At 38.8% G+C, this 19708-nt stretch overlaps 1 protein-coding gene across 3 annotated transcripts in view; it reads left to right on the top strand.

Annotated features, from left to right (window-relative positions):
• CDK17 (cyclin dependent kinase 17) overlaps window positions 1–19708 on the top strand; it is an 87343-nt gene that overhangs the window by 19880 nt on the left and 47755 nt on the right. For all 3 annotated transcript variants that reach the window (XM_058191926.1, XM_058191929.1, XM_058191928.1), the window contains one exon: window positions 14744–14892. In XM_058191926.1, coding sequence (XP_058047909.1) covers window positions 14775–14892 — 118 coding nt within the window. In that variant the 5' untranslated portion in view covers window positions 14744–14774. The remainder of the gene's footprint in view (window positions 1–14743; window positions 14893–19708) is intronic.

Raw genomic sequence — 19708 nt, 5'->3', positions numbered from 1 at the left:
TTCTACAGTTGTTGAAATTCAGTTTTTTTCCATTAATCTATACTCAGTAGCCCATAATGAAATAGAATTGGCCTCCATAATTCTGAAATGGAAGAAGTTTGGCACAACCAGGTCTCTTCCAATACTTGGTTGCCTGGTCAAACTGAGCAATCAAGAGAAGGACCTTAATAAGAGAGGTGACCAAGAACCCGATGGTCACTCTGACTGAGCTCCAGAGATCCTGTGTGGAGATGGGATAGAGTTCCAGAAAGACAGCTATCACTGCAGCCCTCTAATCTCGGCTTTATGGCAGAATGGCTAGACAGAAGCCTCTCCTCAGTGTGAAACACATGAAAGTCTGCTTGGAATTTGCAAAAAAGAACCTGAAGGACTCTCAGACTGTGAGGAACAGGATTCTCTGGTCTGAGGAAACCAAGATTGAACTGTGGCCTCAGTTCTAAATGTTTATGGAGGAAACCAGTTACTGCTCGTCACCTGCCCAATATCATCCCAACAGTAAAGCATGATGGTGGCATCCTGACTGAGCTTGAGGATTTGCAAGGATGAATGACAGAAAAACCCCCAGTCTTGAGGCTGTAATTGATGCGAAAGCTGCTTCAACAAAGTAGTGAGTGAAGGGTCTGAAAACTTATGCTAATGTGATATTTCAGATTTTTCTTTTTACTACATTTATAGACATTTCTAAAATTCTGTTTTCACTTAGTTATCATGGGGTATGACTGTATTAATGAGAAAAAACTGAATTCAACAACTGTAGAATCAGGCTGCAGCGTAACAAAATTGACAAAAGTGAAGGGGGTCTGAATACTTTTTGAATGCACGGTATTTTTGATATTGTTATGATTCTGATGCTGACCATATTTTGGAAGACTTCTGTAGTATTCCTGGCGTGAACAAATAGGTGAGAAGGCACATTGTCTTGGCCTTGAAATTTCATGATCTTTCAAATGGTAGACAACCGATTGTATCAGCCCAAGATGCTATTGCTTTACCATTCCTAATTCCATTGCTTACAGTTTTGTTGAGGACAGAAGAAAAGTCCTGATCCAAGTTAATTTTCATGTCATCAACTTCTTACCATATGAATATTTATAAAAGTGAAAGAAGACAGAGGCCATTTCTTATACCAATAGCTACTCCTAACAGCTACTCAGTAATTTTCTATAAGAATAATTATATTCCTTCTTTCTTCAATATTGTGCATCTAGAAATTTACCCATCTATGTGAATCCCAGAGGCCACAATAAAAAAAAGTTACTAACATTTAGGAATGTGCAAAAACATTTTGTTTGGAAACACGTGAAATGTGAAATTTTTAAAAATGTAAGTTTTAAGTATGAAACAGGATGTTCCAACTACTGTGGAAGCAGCTTGAGCTTGAGACAGAGGGATTTCAAACTCAAGGTGTGAGTTGACACCAAATGATAAAAACGATGTGTTCAAACAAAAATCAGCAGTTTTGCAATCAAGATGGGTGCTTTGCAAAATTTCATACTAGAAATCTTTCAAAATAAAAAATAGTGGATGCCCATTTTAACCTCTAATGCAGTTCTTCAGTGGTCAACTGTGTATTCATACAACCTGCCCTACCTGAGTATTAGCACTGTTAGAAACTCACTCTTCTTTCACATCTGCTATGGCAGTGTTACAAAATAAAAGCAACTGGCAGGGATCATGCCTAGTCATGTGTTATATATGGGGTTTAGCTCCTGCCAAGTTAGTAAGCTGTAGAATTTTTTGATTGAACCTGTCCATATGAACATAACCAGTGTGTGTGAAGTCATTCCAAGAACTGCAGTTGCAGATAAATAAAGTTCTTGCACACACATTTTAGCAATAATTTTGAGAAAACAAGAGGGAAGCATATTTTTGAATAAATAGTTCTCAGTTTTGCAGAATGTAATTTACCAAGTATATAACATACTATATTCTGACATTCTGCTTGCATACACATTTCCTTAAAAAAATTTGCACTCTGTCATGGAAATAGATTCCCTTGACTAGATTTTCTTTCTAAACTTATCTAGGTAGTAACAATATTTGACAACGATGTAGAATTTTGTGTCTTGGCATTCTTCCACTCCCTGACTAGCATCATCTATATCAAGCCTGATGATGACAAATACATGATGATGTCAATATGCAAATGAAAGTTTTGTGTAGTGAGGATATGACATCTAAATGCATAAGGAAGTCCTGCCATTTGTATTACATTATCATGCAGATATCATCCGTAGGCTCTTTGCTGCCTCTGATGAATGTTTCTGGCATAATGGCAATATATGTGTTGGATATGTTCACCACCTTGGGTTATTTATAAAAAAATAATGTGAAACAAAAATTAAACAAATAAACCAATAAATAAATCTTTGAAAAGAATGTCCAATGTGAGTTATCCTAAACCATTACAGGAACAATGTCTCATTAGAAGATGAAGGAAAAATATTCAAAGTTTATGCATATGTTCCCTGACAAGATGAATCAGCCAGTGATGCAGTAAATGAAGAAAAATGTTTTTTTCTAATTCCTCTACTCTTAATCTTTGCATTACTTGTCCTGCTGAAAAACTTGTTTCATATTTATAGTATGTGCCAGTTCTTTTCTAATTGCTATTATTTAGATTTATATCTACACAATATTGTACATCTTTGTGTGTCCCAATTGCAGGTACTGTATGCCTGTTTCTATGTGCTGGTAGCCATTTCAGTCTGTCTGCTTATTTATAACATTAACTAAATTAGCTTCTTAAATACATACATACAGTATATATTTACTTGTACAGAGAGAAAGTGTGTTAATGTACAGGGATAGGCATAGGCATACCATATCTGAGCACAAGTAAAGCACAGGCTTACCATAGTTAATATTTATTATAGCATATTAAAACTCCAATATTGTAAAACACCATACCCAAACACATAGGTAGTGTATAAAAGTACAAGCATACCATATCTAATACTTGTATAGCACAGTAAAACTCTCTTATCGTGAAAAACATCTTTCATGAAATTAATCATTGAAATAATTATTTATGGCTTTTTAAAGAAGCCCTGTAAACATTTTCAAAAATGGCTAATGTCTTTTTTATTACCCTCCTTTCATTTCTGCTTGTAGTTGTCAGTGTGTTATAGGGTTAAAATGCAATTGTTGAAAATAAGGGGATTTTTTTTCCTTCAAACTTCAGTATTTATTATTACATTTTGCTTGATAAAGTAAACTAGAAAGAGAACAACAAATTTTTGATTTTTTTGCAACGTGTGCAAATGTTGCTTAAATGTTTTCCATGAAATGTATTTAATATACAAACTTGATCTAAGTTAATAAAACATGAGAGATAAAATCTTATTTTTGGTTTGGGATTTACTTGTGCTAGTGAAGCATGTTATGACACCAATGCGTTAATTAAGAAGGAGTTACTGAATTCAAGTTGACCCTTAATCATAAATCTAAATAGGTCACTTTTGGCCAACTAAGTCACATTAGGGTCTATTTCAAGCAAAAGCTAGGCTACAGATAGACTGCAACTTACGACTGGTCACTTAGCAATTGTTTAAAGTTATAATGAAATCTCCCCCAAAGTACTTATGATCTGTTATGGATCCCCGCCTCGATCACTTGACCCCACTTTGAGTGCTGAGCAACCAGTCTGCATTTGCATCCATTTGCAGCAACCTACAGTCACATGAACACATTTTATGATGTTTTAGCGAAAACCCAGCATTTTCTTCATGACTACACATTTACTTAATGACCATGGTGATTCATTTAACAACAATAGCAAAAAAAGACTGTAAATTCAGGTTGTTCACAAGATGACCGGCTTTATGACTGTCATGACCGTAATAGCAGGCTCTATTACTGTCATAAATTGAGGACTACCTATATAAATTAATTTGCACTAGTCATATTGCACTTTGAGTATTGGTCCAGTTTTGAGCAACATATTTTAATAGTAATCAAATAAATTAGAAAATATTGAGAGAAGGACAATAGGAATGATCAGGAAACTAAAAATTAAGAATTTGGGACTTTTAGTTTTTCAAAAGAAAAGGCTATATTATTTAAATTCCTGAAAATAGAAAATAGAAAATTAAGATGTCATTTTTGTCAGGCCACAATTCAGGATATGAAAAAATGGATTTAAATTAAGGAAAGATAGAATGCTAAGTGAATGCTAAAGCAGTTTTACAGTAAAACCAAGTACTAGAAAAATTATGAGCTCTCCTATATTAGATATGTTTAAGTAAGACTACAGAACTTTTTTGGAAATGTTTTAATTTTGATTCCTGAATTGAGCTGAGGGTTAAGGTTAGGGTTAGGGTTAGGGTTAGGGTTAGGGTTAGGGTTAGGGTAAGGGTAACCCAAGTGGTTTCAGCTATAATTCTTTGATTCAACAACAAATATACTCTTATTGTTTTACTTGGATCATCTCAAAAAACATGAAGAAAGCTATACTTAGGAAAAGAGCAGTGTGGTGGAAAATTAATTTAATTTAAAAATTAATCTCTCAGTTTGTATAGCTACAAGTGTTTATCCATAACTTTAAATATTCTGCATGCTATGATGAGGATGCTGAAAGTTTTTAGTACACGCTCTTCTGCATTGAGAACATTGGTGCAGTGGTTAGAGTATTAATATTTTTTGGCCCTTGAACTGCAGAAGTGGCAGTTTCTCATAGGAATAAGGGTCACATTTAGGCTTTCTTCCCAACAACATACAAATATGCACTAAGCCTTTAATGTAGGAAAACAGTTGATGGGGTAGTAAAAGAAAATCAAACCCCATCACAATTTCAAAGGAGAAAATAATAGCTTTCAGCTGATCCAGAAGGCAGTGGCATAGATAGCAATGGATGTCCCTCAATAAGCATCTGTAACATTACTGCTGTGAGAATTGAATTAGCTCAGTGGTGAAATCTAAATTTCTTTCCTACAGGTTCTGTGGGCATGGCTTGGTGGGCGTGGCTTGGTAAGTCATGTGGGCGTGGCTATGTGACTGGGGGATCAAAAGACAGAAACTCACTAACAATGTCCTACTGGAACAGGGTTGGACTAGATGACCTTCAGGTCTCTTCCAGCCCTGGATTATCCTCTGAAGCTGCGGCTAGTGCCAGGTTTGTAGTCCTTCCTTCCTCCTCTTTTTCCTCCCTCCCTCCCTCCTTCCCTCTTTTCTTTCTTTCTTTCTTTCCTTCCTTCCTTCCTTCCTTCCTTCCTTCCTTCCTTCCTTCCTTTCTCTCTCTCTCTCTCTCTCCCTCTCTCTCAAATGAAGCCCCCACCTCCCCATTTTTTGCCTACACCCCCATTTTTTGCCTAGCAGGCTTCAGGTTTTTTACCTTTTAAAAATGCTTTTAAAAGTAAAAAAAAAAAAAAAGGCTCTGACGATCGCATGGGTCAGCTGGGCATGGGAGTGGGGCAGGGATTTTTGCTACCGGTCTGATCCGGTCCGAACCGGGAGCATTTCACCCCTGAATTAGCTCCAAATTCTTTAGGTTTCTGGGTGCAATTCAAGGTGCCGGTTATCATCATTAAAGCCTAACATGCATGGGACTGAGTTCCTTGTCAGACCACTAATCTTGATGATTTATGCCCATCCTACTAGATCTGAAAGAATGGGTATGTGGTGCAGCCTAAAAAGTCTGTTTTATGGAACAATCTTACAAATGGCCTTGTCTTTGCTGGTGTTCAAGAAATGGTAAAGGCCTAATTTTCACCAAGGCATCCAAACACCCAGAGCCAATATGTTGATGAAGCTAGCATATGGTTGATCAATGAGTTCAGGTTTTATTCATTGTTTTATTTTTTTCAATTTTATTCAGTTATTGAGGGCTTAGTGTGGTTTATTGTTTAATTTTTTAAAAATATATTGTAATTCTGTTTTCTCACTGCTATTCTTATAGATGAATGGTTATATATGTTTGTTTAATAAATAAATACATTCTTTAGCCATGCTCCAATGCCCAATCAAATTAGAAACATAAGTATCTGAGTAAATTCCTAATATTAATAAGCAGAATGATGCCAGTGATTAGTGAAGACATTCAGTAAATGGTACAATAAAGTTACATCACCAATTAATACGTAGAGAATGGCATCATTCTATGCATGTGTTCTGCATTTGTCTCAAATTTGCCACCTGCACACACATATATATGAATGAACACATTATCTATAGTGCAGCTGCTTGGAAGCATAAAATGTGCTATAGACAGTCTTTTAGCAATGAACAGATAAAGAGCATATTTAGTATATCTGAATTGCCATATTGCATCTTGTTTCTGTAACTGCAGTTTAGATATGTATCGTATATATGCTATTGGGAGTGAACTATATAAGATTATTTAGCATTGATCTGGAAAAATGAAATGTCACAGATTACTATCAATTTTTCATCAATATGAATTTTTAGATAACAGACTTTAATTCAGTTTATCAGTATTCAAATGTGCAGATCAGTATTTAACTATGTGGTTGTATATTTTTCCCATTAAGTCACAGCCTAAAATAACTATACAGAAATTACTATTTTAAATTATTAATCCAATTCATCTATAAGAAACATGTAGATTCTCTCTAGAGCTGAATTGAGAGAGTCCAGGAATGGGTGTTGCTCTGTTCTTCTGCTCAGTCTTCTCTGGAGACTGAGCATGTGATCTTTATTTCCTTTTATGGTCACTCCTCCCTTGTCTGGTGATTCCCCAATTTGGCTCACTCTTCAGCGCAGAAGAGACGTGTGGAACAAGCAAGCTCCCCCTTGATTCCAGATTCTCCCAATCATGAGCAAAATAAGGGGAAGAAATCTTTGATTATTGGCAGATCACTCTCAGCGATCAGGCGGCTAACCAGTCCACTGGTTAGCTGTCTTTTTTTTTTCTGGTTTCCATTCAGCTGAGGTCCCTGCCATCCACAATCGGCGGTAAGAAGCCTTTTAAATTGGGCTCAATTCCAAGCCGAGGCCAGGCATTCATGCCAGAAAGGTGGAGAGGGACTCAGTCACTGCCCAATTTCATCTGGGCACACTGTGAAGCAGCGGGAGTATGTGGGAGCACAGATTTGAGCCATGGCAGCAGCAGCCCATTGCGGGCCGGTCTGCCTATCGACACGGTGGAAAATGGTGCCTCGGGTGCCTTCCACTAGCTGGCAGTCTCAGACATGGGACAGTAGAGCTTGTGCTAGAGGTTCCCTGGCCTAGAGGCAGGGTGCCTCAAGCCAGAGAGCGGCGGCCAGGGGAGCAACAACTAGGAGCCACACTTCGAGTGGCAGAGGCTCCAAGGTGGCCAAAAAGGATGCCAAACGGCACCAAAAGGCCATTGAAAAAGAAATGGCCAAGATCCACAAGGCTAAGAAAAGGCATGATTGGGGAGGTTCCCTCAAGGGAGGAGCAGAATTTTTCCACCCTCAGGAAGGACGGCCATTGGGTCCTACTAATGATCTAGGCCTTTTGCCGCCAGCTTCTTATCGCACCTGGTCACCAGATGGCGCCAGAGAGTCGTGTTCTCCAACTATAGGAGAAGTAATGGATAGGGCTGAAACCTTTTTTCTTGCAAATCCCAGCTTGCCTGTAGCAGGAACAGAGGAGCCACTCCCTCCTCCCAGAGCTATGCCTGAGGCTACCTTTACTCCTACTGTGGCGGGGATCCACCCAGAGAAGGAAACTGGTTCTGAATTGCCTGAACATTTGAAATTGATTATTTCCCAAGCAAAGGAATCAACCTCCCCAGGGAGTTTTCTATTACCAGCCCCAACAACTGCAACCCATGCCTCAAGACACCTGGTTGGATCCTCAGAGTCTTCACTCTCTAGCTCTTTCCATTAGGAGCAGTGACTCCTTGGCTGAGGAGGAAGAGTTTATGGCCTTTTCAGAGGATGAGGGGATGAACCCGGATCCATCGCCTTTCACAGACCTCTTTAAATCGGACTTGTTCAAGTCCTTGCTACGTAAGGCCAAAGCCATAACAAATTTGGAGTCTGATCCAGTTCCAGATTCAACCCCGCGTCCTGGGGATTTCTGTCATTTGCTCTTTTCAGAGCCAACTGTTGAGCCAGAGGTAATTCCATCACCCAAGCTCTTTCTGGACGTGGTCCAGAGGCAGTGGAGCAATCCAGGAGAGGGTCTTCCTCCGTCGGGGTTAGAATGGAAGCTCTACAATGTTGCTGCAGACTTCTCTGAAGCCTTGCAGATTCCTACAGTGGATAAACTGGTGGCTGCCTTGACATCTGTTGCACTCCTAACAGCGGATGCAATTGATTGCTTAAAGGCAGATGATAAGAAAGCAGAATTGACCTTGCACAAGGCCCATCAGGCGGCTGCCTGGGCAGTTAAGGCCACCAAGTCCGCTTCATTTTTTAATAGGGCTTCTTTGTTCTGGCTTCGCCAGATGCAAGAGAGGATTCCCCTGGAAGATGTTAGGATACATCAAGATATCAACAAGTTGGTGGCTGCAGATGAGTTTTCAGCTGTTGCCACCTTGAATGCAGCAAAGTTTGCATGTAGGTCTATAGCCTCCTCAGTCAAGCCTGTGGCTTGCTATGGGTTAGGCATTGGCAAGCTAACAATAAAAATAAATGGAAGTTGGCTTCAGCCCCGTTCACGGGCAACAAATTATTCAGGGATGTCCTGGAACCTATCCTTGTTGAGACCAAGGGCAAGACCATGCATTACCTTTAAAGGAGGGGCAACCAGCTCCCCTCACCATATTTTAGGAGGCAGACCTTTTGAGCCTCAGACACGGGACTCGATTACCACCAGTTCTAGAGACCATACTTTGGCAGGCAGGACAGACAACCAGATAGGTCAGAGTTTCAGAGTCGCCAACCCTTTCAGAGCAAGCGACCCTTTCGTGGAGCAGGAAGTCGTCCTTATCGTCGCTCAAAATGACTGCAGGGCCATCCCCCTAATCCAGCACCTGCTGGACATCCAGGCATTTCAGCCTGTCCCTCTGGAATAGCAGGGACAGGGATTTTACTCAATAGTAGTAATCCAGAAGAGCTCCAGGGAGTGGAGAGCAATTTTAGGTCTGAAGTGTCTGAACAAGTTTTTGGAATACAAGCGCTTCAAGTTGCTGTCACTCCAGTCGATACTGGGGAGTATACGAGAGGGCAACTTTCTCACCTCCATAGATTTGACAGAGGCATATCTCAATATACCAATCAAGGCTGCCCACAGGCAGTTTCTTCGTTTTTCATATGCAGGCAGGCACTACCAGTACGAGGCCATGCCATTCGGCCTTTCGTCAGTGCCGAGGGCCTTCACAAAGCTACTGGCAGCTTTGGCGGCCCACCATCGATTGATACCAATCAGAGTCCAGTGTTACCTCCTGGACAGCATTCTGATCCAGTCTTCAACTGGAGCTCAAGCAGAGGCGGACCTACAGACCACTACACAGGTACTACAGTATCATGGCCTTTTGATCAACACCAAGAAAAGTCATTTTTCACCAACCACCAGATTGCTCCATTTGGGAGCCATAATAGACACATCCGTATGCATGGACTTTCTCTCACCAGAGAGGCAAAACAGCTTGCAACAATTGGCAAGGCAAATCAGTCCAAGGGCACAGTACCTCTGGCACACCTGTCTCAGCTCCTGGGCAAAATGATGTTGTGCATTTCCATCATTCTGTGGGCACAACTGCACACCAGGACGCTGCAGTGGTTCCTCTTGCCCTATCAAAGATCCAGCAGGAGCAACTCACAGATCAGGGTAAGGGTCCCTCAAAAGTGCTGCAGCCTTTTCGGTGTTGGACGTCCCAGGTTATCACCAAGGGATGCCTGTTCAAGGAGCCCCACAGTATGACCATCATGAAGGACGCCAACCTCTACAGCTGGGGGCCCACTCCCAATAATTGATAGCCCAGGACTGGTGGAACCAGGCAGACCTGAGCCAAAAGATCAATTGGCTGGAGCTCAGGGCGGTTCATCTGGCCCTCAGAAGCTTCAAGGACACCATAGTTGATGACACATTCTGGTCTTAACAGATAACATGACAGCCAAAGCCCACATCAATCAACAAGGGGGGGGGACTCATTCCAGGTCCTTCATGACAGAGGTAGAACATCTGGGCCTCTGGGTGGAGAGGCACCTTCAGTCCTTAAGGGCAGAGCACATTTCTGGGACACAGAATGTGCAGGCAGACTGCCTCAGCAGGGTGACAGTGGACCACTCAGAATGGCACCTGCACCCCTCACTGTTTTAGATACTGTCAGATTGCTATGGTGCTCCAGTCCTGGATCTGTTTGCATCCCCAGACAACACCCACCTGCTGAGGTTCTTTAGCAGATTCAAGTCATGGGGTGTGGAGGGGATCGATGGCCTCCACAGTCCATGGTGTCGGGGACTCTTGAACGTCTTCCCAGCCCTTCCTCTGCTTCCTGGAGTAATCAGGAAAGTTCTGACGGAAAAGGCGGAGGTAGTGCTACTAACTCCTCATTGGCCCAGGATACCATGGTTTGCCGACCTGGTCAATCTGTCTGTGGCATGACCCTGGAGGATACCTCAGAACAGACCCTCCCTCAGCCAGGGGGCCTTGGTCCATCCAGAGCCTCAGTGGCTCCATCTGATTGCCTTGAGCTTGAGTGGAGGGCCCTGAGGTGGGAAAATTTTTCTGCCAGGGTCATCCAAACCATACAAACCTCTAGAAGGCAATCCACAGACAGGATATACAATGCTACCTGGAAGGCCTTTTGCACCTGGTGCTCCAGGTCACAGACTGATGAAATTAGCGGTCCGGTACGCCGCTGCAGGGAAATCACCATCTAAAGCAAGCCTGATCATAATAAAAACCAGGCCAATGGAACGACCGGGATTCGGAGTTCAAATACCTCAGACTGATGAAAATTATGTCCGCAATGCCACCGATGCCAAATATAGCGGTAAAATTCCGTCTGCCAAAGTCTGCCACAATCCAGGCCTTAATGCCAGACGTGGCAGAAGAAAGGCCACCGATGTCATTCATAAATAATAGTTGGTAATCCCGCCGATGTCATTCGCGGTGAGTTAGTGATTTACCACGTGCCAGAACCATCAGGGCCGCCGATGTCCTAACCGATGTCCAAGCCGATGTCCGGGCCGATGTCCAAGCCGATGATGTTAAATACGGCTAAAAGTTCCAGCCGCCGATGTCTTTCGCAGCAAGAAGCAGCAATCCGGCAGGCCGTCTTCAGGGAGCGCCGTTCCGCACCCCCCAAAATGGCCGCCGCCATCCGCTGCACAGTCAGGACTCCACCCTCGTTCTCGGCGGCCAAGGAACCGACGAGGTCCAAAACCTCTCCATCGGCCGCCGGAAAGATAGAATATGAGGCGGAGGGCTTCGGCAGCTCGGCGGTCGGCCCCACGTGGCTTCCCGGCTCAGGAAACCCGACCCACTGTCTCCACGAAACTCAAGACACCGCCATACTCGCGCATGCGCAGAAGAAGAAAAAGGATCATTCCATAATCTGTATTTGTGAAAATTGGAAATTCATTCCAATCATTTCTTATGAGTCCAAAAGAATAATTCATCAGTAAGCTGTTAAAAATCATTTTTTATTGAGAACAGTTCCCATACTCCATTGGAACTGTGACATCATCAGAAATCTTTGTCTATAAAGTTTTTTCCAGAGTTCCATTGCTGATGCCAGCCATTTCTTGACAAATTACACAGGCATTCAATTATTGATTTGGTTATTCTTTTCTCATTCATTATAGGACTCTACTAGCCTTAATTTTATTATCCTTTCAAGAACCTCTATATTGATTATCTACTGTTGATATTTAAATATCAGAAATTTGAGTGTCATTCAGGAATTTTTAAGATTTTCCATTTATCTTTTTGATTTTTTGATTGGTGTAAAAATTACAGATATTTTAGTATGGAAGACATAGAACCAGTGGTAAGAAAAGTGTGTTATTTGATGCAGAGTTTTTGAATAAGAATGAACTTTATTGATAGCATCTACTTTTGATTATTTCTAATATGATTTTTTAAAAATTCTAATCATTTTTAGTAGCATTTGAAAACTAAATTCTGTAGTCAGAAGGTTAGTTAAAGTATGATTTTTACATCATGAAAGATAGAAAAATCAAATTATATCTCATTCTTTGTGGAAGTTGCTGCCTTTCCTTTTTGAAATTCTTGTACTTACCTTTCTGAAAATAGAAGAGTAGCTGTGGATGTTTTCAAATTTAACAAACAACTGCCTTCTGATAGAAGTTTTGATAGCTAAGAATGACTTTTGACTCTGCTGTTAACTTTTGAGAGCTAGTGAAAGAAATTGGAAGCCATGTAAAAACTGAGTACTTTTCTAGAAGTGCACACTGACTCATACCCTCTTACAGATTGATGATTAAATGCAGCTCAGGCTACAATCCATAAAAATTGTGTGTGGGCTTGCTTTTTGTTTCTGCTAGCATTTTGAGGTGGAAGTTGGCCGGGAAATGGAAAGGGATGTAAAAGAAGTCTCTTTTAGAACAAAAAATTGCATGGTCCACCAAAAAGGAATCCATTGAGGCATACCATATAATAATCTACATAATATCCACTTGTGTCTGTCATTCGTGTTTCATGGTGTTTCTATAAAGCAAAATGTATTTAAGAAAGCTACGTACAAAGCTATGCTTGGGGAGAGATTGTGGATAACAATAAAAGCAATAAGTTCAGTGGAACTGTATATTACGCAGATTTAAGTAGTGAACTAAATTTTGACATTTTTAGAAGATTAGTATTTTCTTTGGGCTTTAGCACTAATGTACAGCTCTTGCTTCTTTAGTTTGAGGTGATGATAGCAAACAATAAGGATTTTATAAAAGTTTGAGCAAAAATACATTCCTTTGAGGGGATACTGAAGTAAACAGTGGCAAAGGGCAGAGAAAAAAGTGAATTGGGATATCCATTCTTTCCAGCCATCCTTTTTGTATTTTTTTCTGAAATTTTACTTTTGTCTCCCTCATTCTCTATCTGATCTATCTCTCTTAAGCAGGGCACTGCAGGGAAGGGACAGCTGTCTCCTATTGGAAGCTTGAATCAGACAGGTTTTAATTAGGTCAATGACTCAAACTTGGAAGCAGTTTTTTACTCCTGAGAATTACCTGGACAAGTCCTTGCAATTTTCTTGACATTTTCAGCAGTAGTTGTCATTTCTTTCTAGAGCTGAGAGGGAGTGACTACTGAAAGTCACCCAGCTGACTTCCAGACCTAAGTCACGATTAGAATTTAGTTCCTCATTCATAGCCCAGCACCTTAACTATTAGACCAAACTGGATTGCTCAACAGGCAACTACATCGTTTATACTGTGGAATAAACAGAAATTGCTATTTTCTCTGGAAATCTAGCAACATTCTTCTACGTATTAAGTCAGCATGGTAGCTATTGTATATTATTTTTGAGATATGGCTAGTAAATATGAATGTTGTGGTTTACTGGGCCACTTGGTTTCTGTCTGATTCTCCTTTCTACCACCACAAAGAGTCACTTCACCTTGCTATGAATGTTTTCTCCCAAAGGTAGTTTAAGCAGTTCACATGGGGGGAGGGGATCTTATAGAGTTGAATAATGGATAGGGCCTAGTATAGGTATGGCTACATGTATGCATACATACCGTACATGCATCCATCCATCCATGCATACATACATACAAAATGTTATATGAATATACATTCAAAATATATTTTTGGGCTCTTTTGTTTTTTCCCCCAAAGCCTTCACTTTTAATTTATAATGAGAATCTACTGCAATGGATGTATTTTTGTCAGATTAATAAATGCTTTATCAGTAACAATTATTTTATTTTGTGTAAAAGGTGTGCTTTTATATGCTACCAATGCTGTTATCACTTGAAATAAAAAGAGCATCTATTCCTAAATGTTCACCCCATCATTTTGCTGTGAAGATGTATAGTGAATATTTCATTGCTGCAAATTCTCTTAGTCTCCCATTCTTATATGGTTTCTCTTTTCCGATGTTGTACCAGACTAATTCTTGGCACTATCACATATATCTTAATAAATTATGAAGCTTTTTGTTTACATTTTCTGTGATTATAAAAATGTGTGTAGTTTTAATTTAAATCTTATTTTCAGAATTTTCTATAGGTTTTGTATATTTCTTTGAGTCAATATTCTTTTATTGTGGCATTTCTAGTATTTATTGTGGTGTCCTTTGTTCATCTTGGCAATCATGGACAGTTATAGCATGTGTAAAATATTTTGTACTAATTTTCCTTCAAATTGTAGCTTGGTGTAAATTGTATTGATTTTTTCCCATAGTTTTGCTTCCATTTTATCATGCAATTTTCAATTCGTCCAGTCTTCATATCATATTTAAATATCAATTTTAAATAAATCCTAGTAAATTGTCAATTCCGTATAAGAATTTCAAATTCTGTTATCTTTCTAAGGGTATATCCTCCTTTTTTGATGTTACTTTTTACTTTTCCAGTTATTTGCAAATACATTAACAATTGTAGAGATTTATCTTTATTAAGCAATTATTGTTGTTTCTTTAGTTCCTTTAATAGAGGTAGAATTTCAATACAACTGGTATTTCTAAATTCTTTATTCCAGCTCTTAGCTGTCCCATTAACCTGGTTTTTAATTATAAAATACGTATTAATAGATAAAAGCAACAATAAATATATTTTTCCTGATTATGGAAATAATTTTCTTTCAGCTACAATGAATTGCTGATAGTCAGGTGTCATATAAATTTAGATAATAATTCATTTAAACTCAGATAAATACAGTTTGCACTGTTGTTGTTTTTCCTAAATAGGCTTTCTCAAGCCAGGCTTATACCTGGTAGAATGAAAAAGTTTAAGAGAAGACTTTCTTTAACACTGCGTGGGAGTCAGACTATTGATGAGTCACTTTCTGAACTAGCTGAACAAATGACAATTGAAGAGAACAGCAACAAAGATAACGGTAAGTACATGCACCATATTTATTATTTTTGTAAAGTACTTAGGAAAATGAACATGCTATTATTGATAATAATTACCTTAACAAGGTGAATTATGAGTTTGGAATTAGTGTAGCCATTCATTTTAGATTGGATAACTATATTTTCTTTTCATAAAATATTTCTAATGCGTTTTGTTCAATATATTATTACTGAAGAACATATTTTAATTGAATGCTACCAAATTGCAGTTATGTTTATTTAACAAATATTGAATTGTAAATTGGGTTGCAAAAATCTTGCATCACTCCATTTCTATTAGTATCATTGCTACATCCATATTTTTACAGCCCAGCAGATATACTCAGCTATTGAGTGCTAAAGCTCTGTTTCATATTGCATTTTATTTTCAGTGTTTTGCAGCTATTTGAAATTTCAGTTGTGGAGCAGTTTTGTTTAAAAGTGAAAGCTATGTTTGCAGTCTGCTAGATGTTTAGTATTGCTGAATAAAAAGTTGATATTTATGTACTTTAACAGATGGAATTGTATAGGTTGAAAAATATATTCCATCTAGTAAGATGACACAAATCTATAAGAACTACAAATACTTAAGATGTTCAGAATTTCTTTGCTGAAATAAAGATTCTGCACTAAACATATATTATGGGTAATGCAAAGAAGTTGTGCATCTTTCTTTCACTGGTATACAGTGGTATGCTAGTAAACATATGATAATCAGCTTTGCCAGCTCCATTCCTATCATTGCTGGGTATTGTGATTCATTCAGCTTGCAAAAATCCAAGAAATTTAACAATCAGCTTCCATGAATTGGTAGAAGCTGACTCGGCATATTACTGCTGGTACAGTATATTTTTCCTTGGTTTAAATAATTTGTTGAAATATGTATTTCAGGCAGAAAGATCATATTTTGCATATACAGTCTCTCAGATTCGGTTCCTTGTAAATCTAAAAGAGTTTCAGATTGAAGGCTTGATTTCTCATGCAATCTTTGAAAAATGGTGTAGTACTGGATTTCCAGGTGATGAATGGTGAGCTAACGTATCTCTGAATGGGCAGAGACAAGATTATGGCCATGACTGAAGGACCAGCAAGTAGTCTGGTCCCACAGAATTTCTGCAGATAAAAAGACTCCTTTTAGATGGCTGCTTCTCATGAGGAGAGCACACCATAGCGATTTCCCAAGGGTTTGGGTGCCAGGAAATGAAGGGAAGCCAACATAGTCTCAACCACAGCAGAACCTTTTTAAGGACACTTCTAGTAGGGTTCTTCAAAATAACAAATTTGCAAAGCAACTGGTGAATTGTGTACACTGCAAATTTGGTAAAACTGGTAGGTTTATCTTCATTTCAGAATTTTAAAAAAATAACTGAGTTTAAAAAAGAATAGCAAAATAGCTAAATAAAATAGCTAAATAAGACTTTAATTCAAGAAAGTATAAACAAATTAAGAGAATAGATGAAGTTGGACTATTAGGACTTTTCCTATGAGATTTTGAAAATAATTATATAAATAGCACATTAACAGGAACAAAATTTTTAGTCTACCTGAAGTTATAACAGAAGGATTTTATTACTAAAGATTCGAGACTTAGAAGGAACCAGAAAAATTAAAAGGCTGCATTTTGTCTTCGATCAGCATTGGGATAAAAGAACAGAAAATAATATGACGTTTGAAATACACCAGGAGATAGTTGAATTGGGACAAACACTAGCAGCTACAATGTCAGCAAAGATGTCTTCTGCTATGGATAGGTTATTTCCAAAAGATGTTAAAGAAATCACAAGACTGTTAGACGCGCAAAGGAAAAGTACAAATTTATTTGACCAAAATTAAAATAAGACATATTTCTATAAAACTCTGGAAACCTTTTATAGACTTTTACTGACACCAGAAATGAAATGTTAATGATTTATGGATAAGGGATGGGTTATGGGAATAGGAGATTTATCTATTTATTAAATTTATATGCCACCCATTTTGTATTCCAAAGAGATACTTGCATTGAATCTTATGGGGTGAAGAATCACTAAGTTTGTACTTGTGATGAAGATTAGAAGTGATTGCTTTAAATATTTATTTTCTCTTTTTCTTATTTTTTCTTCTTCGTTGTCCTCTTCCTTTTTTCTCTTTTTTGCTTTTCTTTTACTTTCTATTCTATTTTATTTTTTACCAGTAATTTTTTCAGAATGTAGTTTGGATTGCCATTATATTTTTTAAAATTTCAGTCAAAATTCTTTTTAAAAAGGAAAGCTGATGTACAGGTAGTCGTCAACTTACAACCACAATTGAGCTGAAAATTTCTGTTGCTGAGTAAGGCATTTAAGTGAATTTTGCCCCATTTTACGACCTTTCTTGCCGCAGTTGTTGTGAATCACTGCAGTTGTTAAGTTAGTAACACAGTTAAGTGAAGCTGGCTTCCCCATTGTCTTTGTTTGCCAGAGCAGGGGTCTCCAACCTTAGCAACTTTAAACCTGGAGGACTTCAACTCCCAGAATTCCCCAGCCAGCTTTGCTAGCCTAGAGGAAACCAGAGATGAAAGGAGGATCATTGATAGATTTGTATAAAATTAATCTCTTTTTAGGTATCTATTGAATGACAATAGAGAGCTCTGGAGGCTATTACATCCCTGTTTTGAGATAGGCAGTGTATCTCAATTGTAATTTCCCTTGGCAACTACCAAGGTTGCTTTCTCATCTATGCCATTTTTGTTTGACTTTAATTAAATGAAATAACAGGGTGATATGCTACATAGTGCTCTGGTCTCCAGATAAGCTGCACAGTTATTCTTAGAAAGCGGACTTAGCAGTTGCTACAGCTTGGAAATGTGCCAGCCTGCCCTGAAAAGAAGGCAAAGGTAAATTGCAAGAGTCAAGAGCAATCTGAGGAAGGGAGCTCATTTCTCCAAGCAGTTGCTATATGACTGGCTGGGCACTCCAGGCAGCTCTTCCACATATAACAGTAATATAACTGTACAGTAAAAATTTGCTTCTCATTATTCTCTAAAGTTCATGGAAATCATTTCCCTTAGTAGTGGTCACAATTCATTTATATGTAAGTGGCTGTTTGCCAGCCATTATGGAAAGGCTGGGATTAAAACAGAGAACATACACAGAGACAGAGAAAGTGGGGGGGGGGGATTAGGGAGATCTTGGGGAAAAAACTCAACATATAAAAAAGAAATACACAAGTCTACAGTATATGCGAGTGCTTTCTATGACTTTATTTCATCCCATACTCTTATCTTTCACTATTGCTGTTATACAATTACTATTATTTCTATATTTTTAGTGCCCATAGAGCAGTGTTTTCCCCTTGGAGACATTGGTCTGTCTTTAATTCCTCTCTCTCTAGGATTTCTTATACCTTTTTCTTCTTTATTAATGGGCACTGCGCCTTCCCACATTGTGCTTTGCTGTGCCTTGCTGTGTTTTGCTTTGCTGTGCTGTGCCTCTTCTTTTTCCTTTGGGCTATTCAGTTTCTGTGAAGGAAAAATATATTCTTTTATTTAGTTGCTGTCTCTGATTGTTGCTGGCTGCAAAGCTTCCAAAATACACATTTCCTCTTTTCTCCTTTCCTACCTATTTCAAGGTTAAAGATTTATAAGTAACTCTGCCATGCTGATGTTGGGGAGAAAGCTCAACTAAGAGAGGCAGAGATCCCTCTATATTTTTTTCAATTATATGTTGGGGGGTGTTCCTTGGAACCCTGACAGAAAGTTTAAATATCCTTGGTCAAGTTACATGTTTCAATTAATTCCTAAATGAATAGAAAATGATGCAACTCTTGAGTAGTACAAATTTACATGACTTCTTCCTTGAAATGCATACTTAGCATCTATGTGCAGTTATCTGTAAATTTAAGAGAAGAAAACAGTGATTATGACAGATGCAAAATGTAGAAACCCTTTTGGTTGGTGCTTTCTAATACCTCCTTTGTCAGAAATAACAATTTTTCCTGTAACTGGACAGGAATTCCTCTAAAAACACAGTCTTCACGAGCTAATCTTCTTCAGAAATGGAAGCTGAAAGGAAGTTAGATATTTTAGTAAGAGAACAGCTTGAAAGATACCTCTAATTCAGTCATGAAGTATTTACAGTACAAGAAAGAAAACTAAAAAATGCTGGCTTGCCCTTCACACTCCTCAAAGTTAAATACTGCTGAAAAACTATCAGAGCTCAAATATGAAGCGTATTAATGCATATTAAGAAAACCTAAAAGTATTTCTGAACTAGATAGTTTTGCAAGAAAAGAGGGAATCCAAAAACAATAATAAAAAGACTAAAAAAATAGTTAAAAATAAGTGTTCAGGATGTGATGATTATTATTATACTTACTGGCGTATGACGTTGTTACATTAGCCAGGAGATTACAATGTTAATGCAGAGTAGTAGCTTGGCTGCCAATTTACTAGGTCTGTTGTCACACTCGCACTCTTCCCAAGGTGCACCACAGGAGGGAGAGCTAGCTTTGCAACAGAAAGAAAGATGAGCAGCTTTTCCTGTAGCATTATTCAAGGCCTTCCTCTCTCCACCGGAGCTGCCTCACAAATGGGTGTCAAAATTGGGAAGGTTCAGAGTTAGTAGGAATCTGACCACCTGCATGAAGCACCAGCTCGTCTCCCCCACCGAAGTGGTATCTATTTATCTACTTACAAAGAAAATCCTTTCAAATTGTTAGGTGGGCAGAAGCTGAGATGAGTGATGGGCACTCACCCCACTATGTGATGGTAGGGCTTGAACTGCTGGAGCAAAAACCATTTCCAGCATCATTAAGCCATGAGCCACCATGCCTCCCTTCAGGATGTGATGTTTAAACATA

This window comes from Ahaetulla prasina, chromosome 7 (genome assembly GCF_028640845.1).
Source record: "Ahaetulla prasina isolate Xishuangbanna chromosome 7, ASM2864084v1, whole genome shotgun sequence".
Lineage (NCBI taxonomy): Eukaryota > Metazoa > Chordata > Lepidosauria > Squamata > Colubridae > Ahaetulla > Ahaetulla prasina.
The sequence above is the reverse complement of the archived record's forward strand: the minus strand, read 5'-3'. Positions and strand labels throughout refer to the sequence as shown.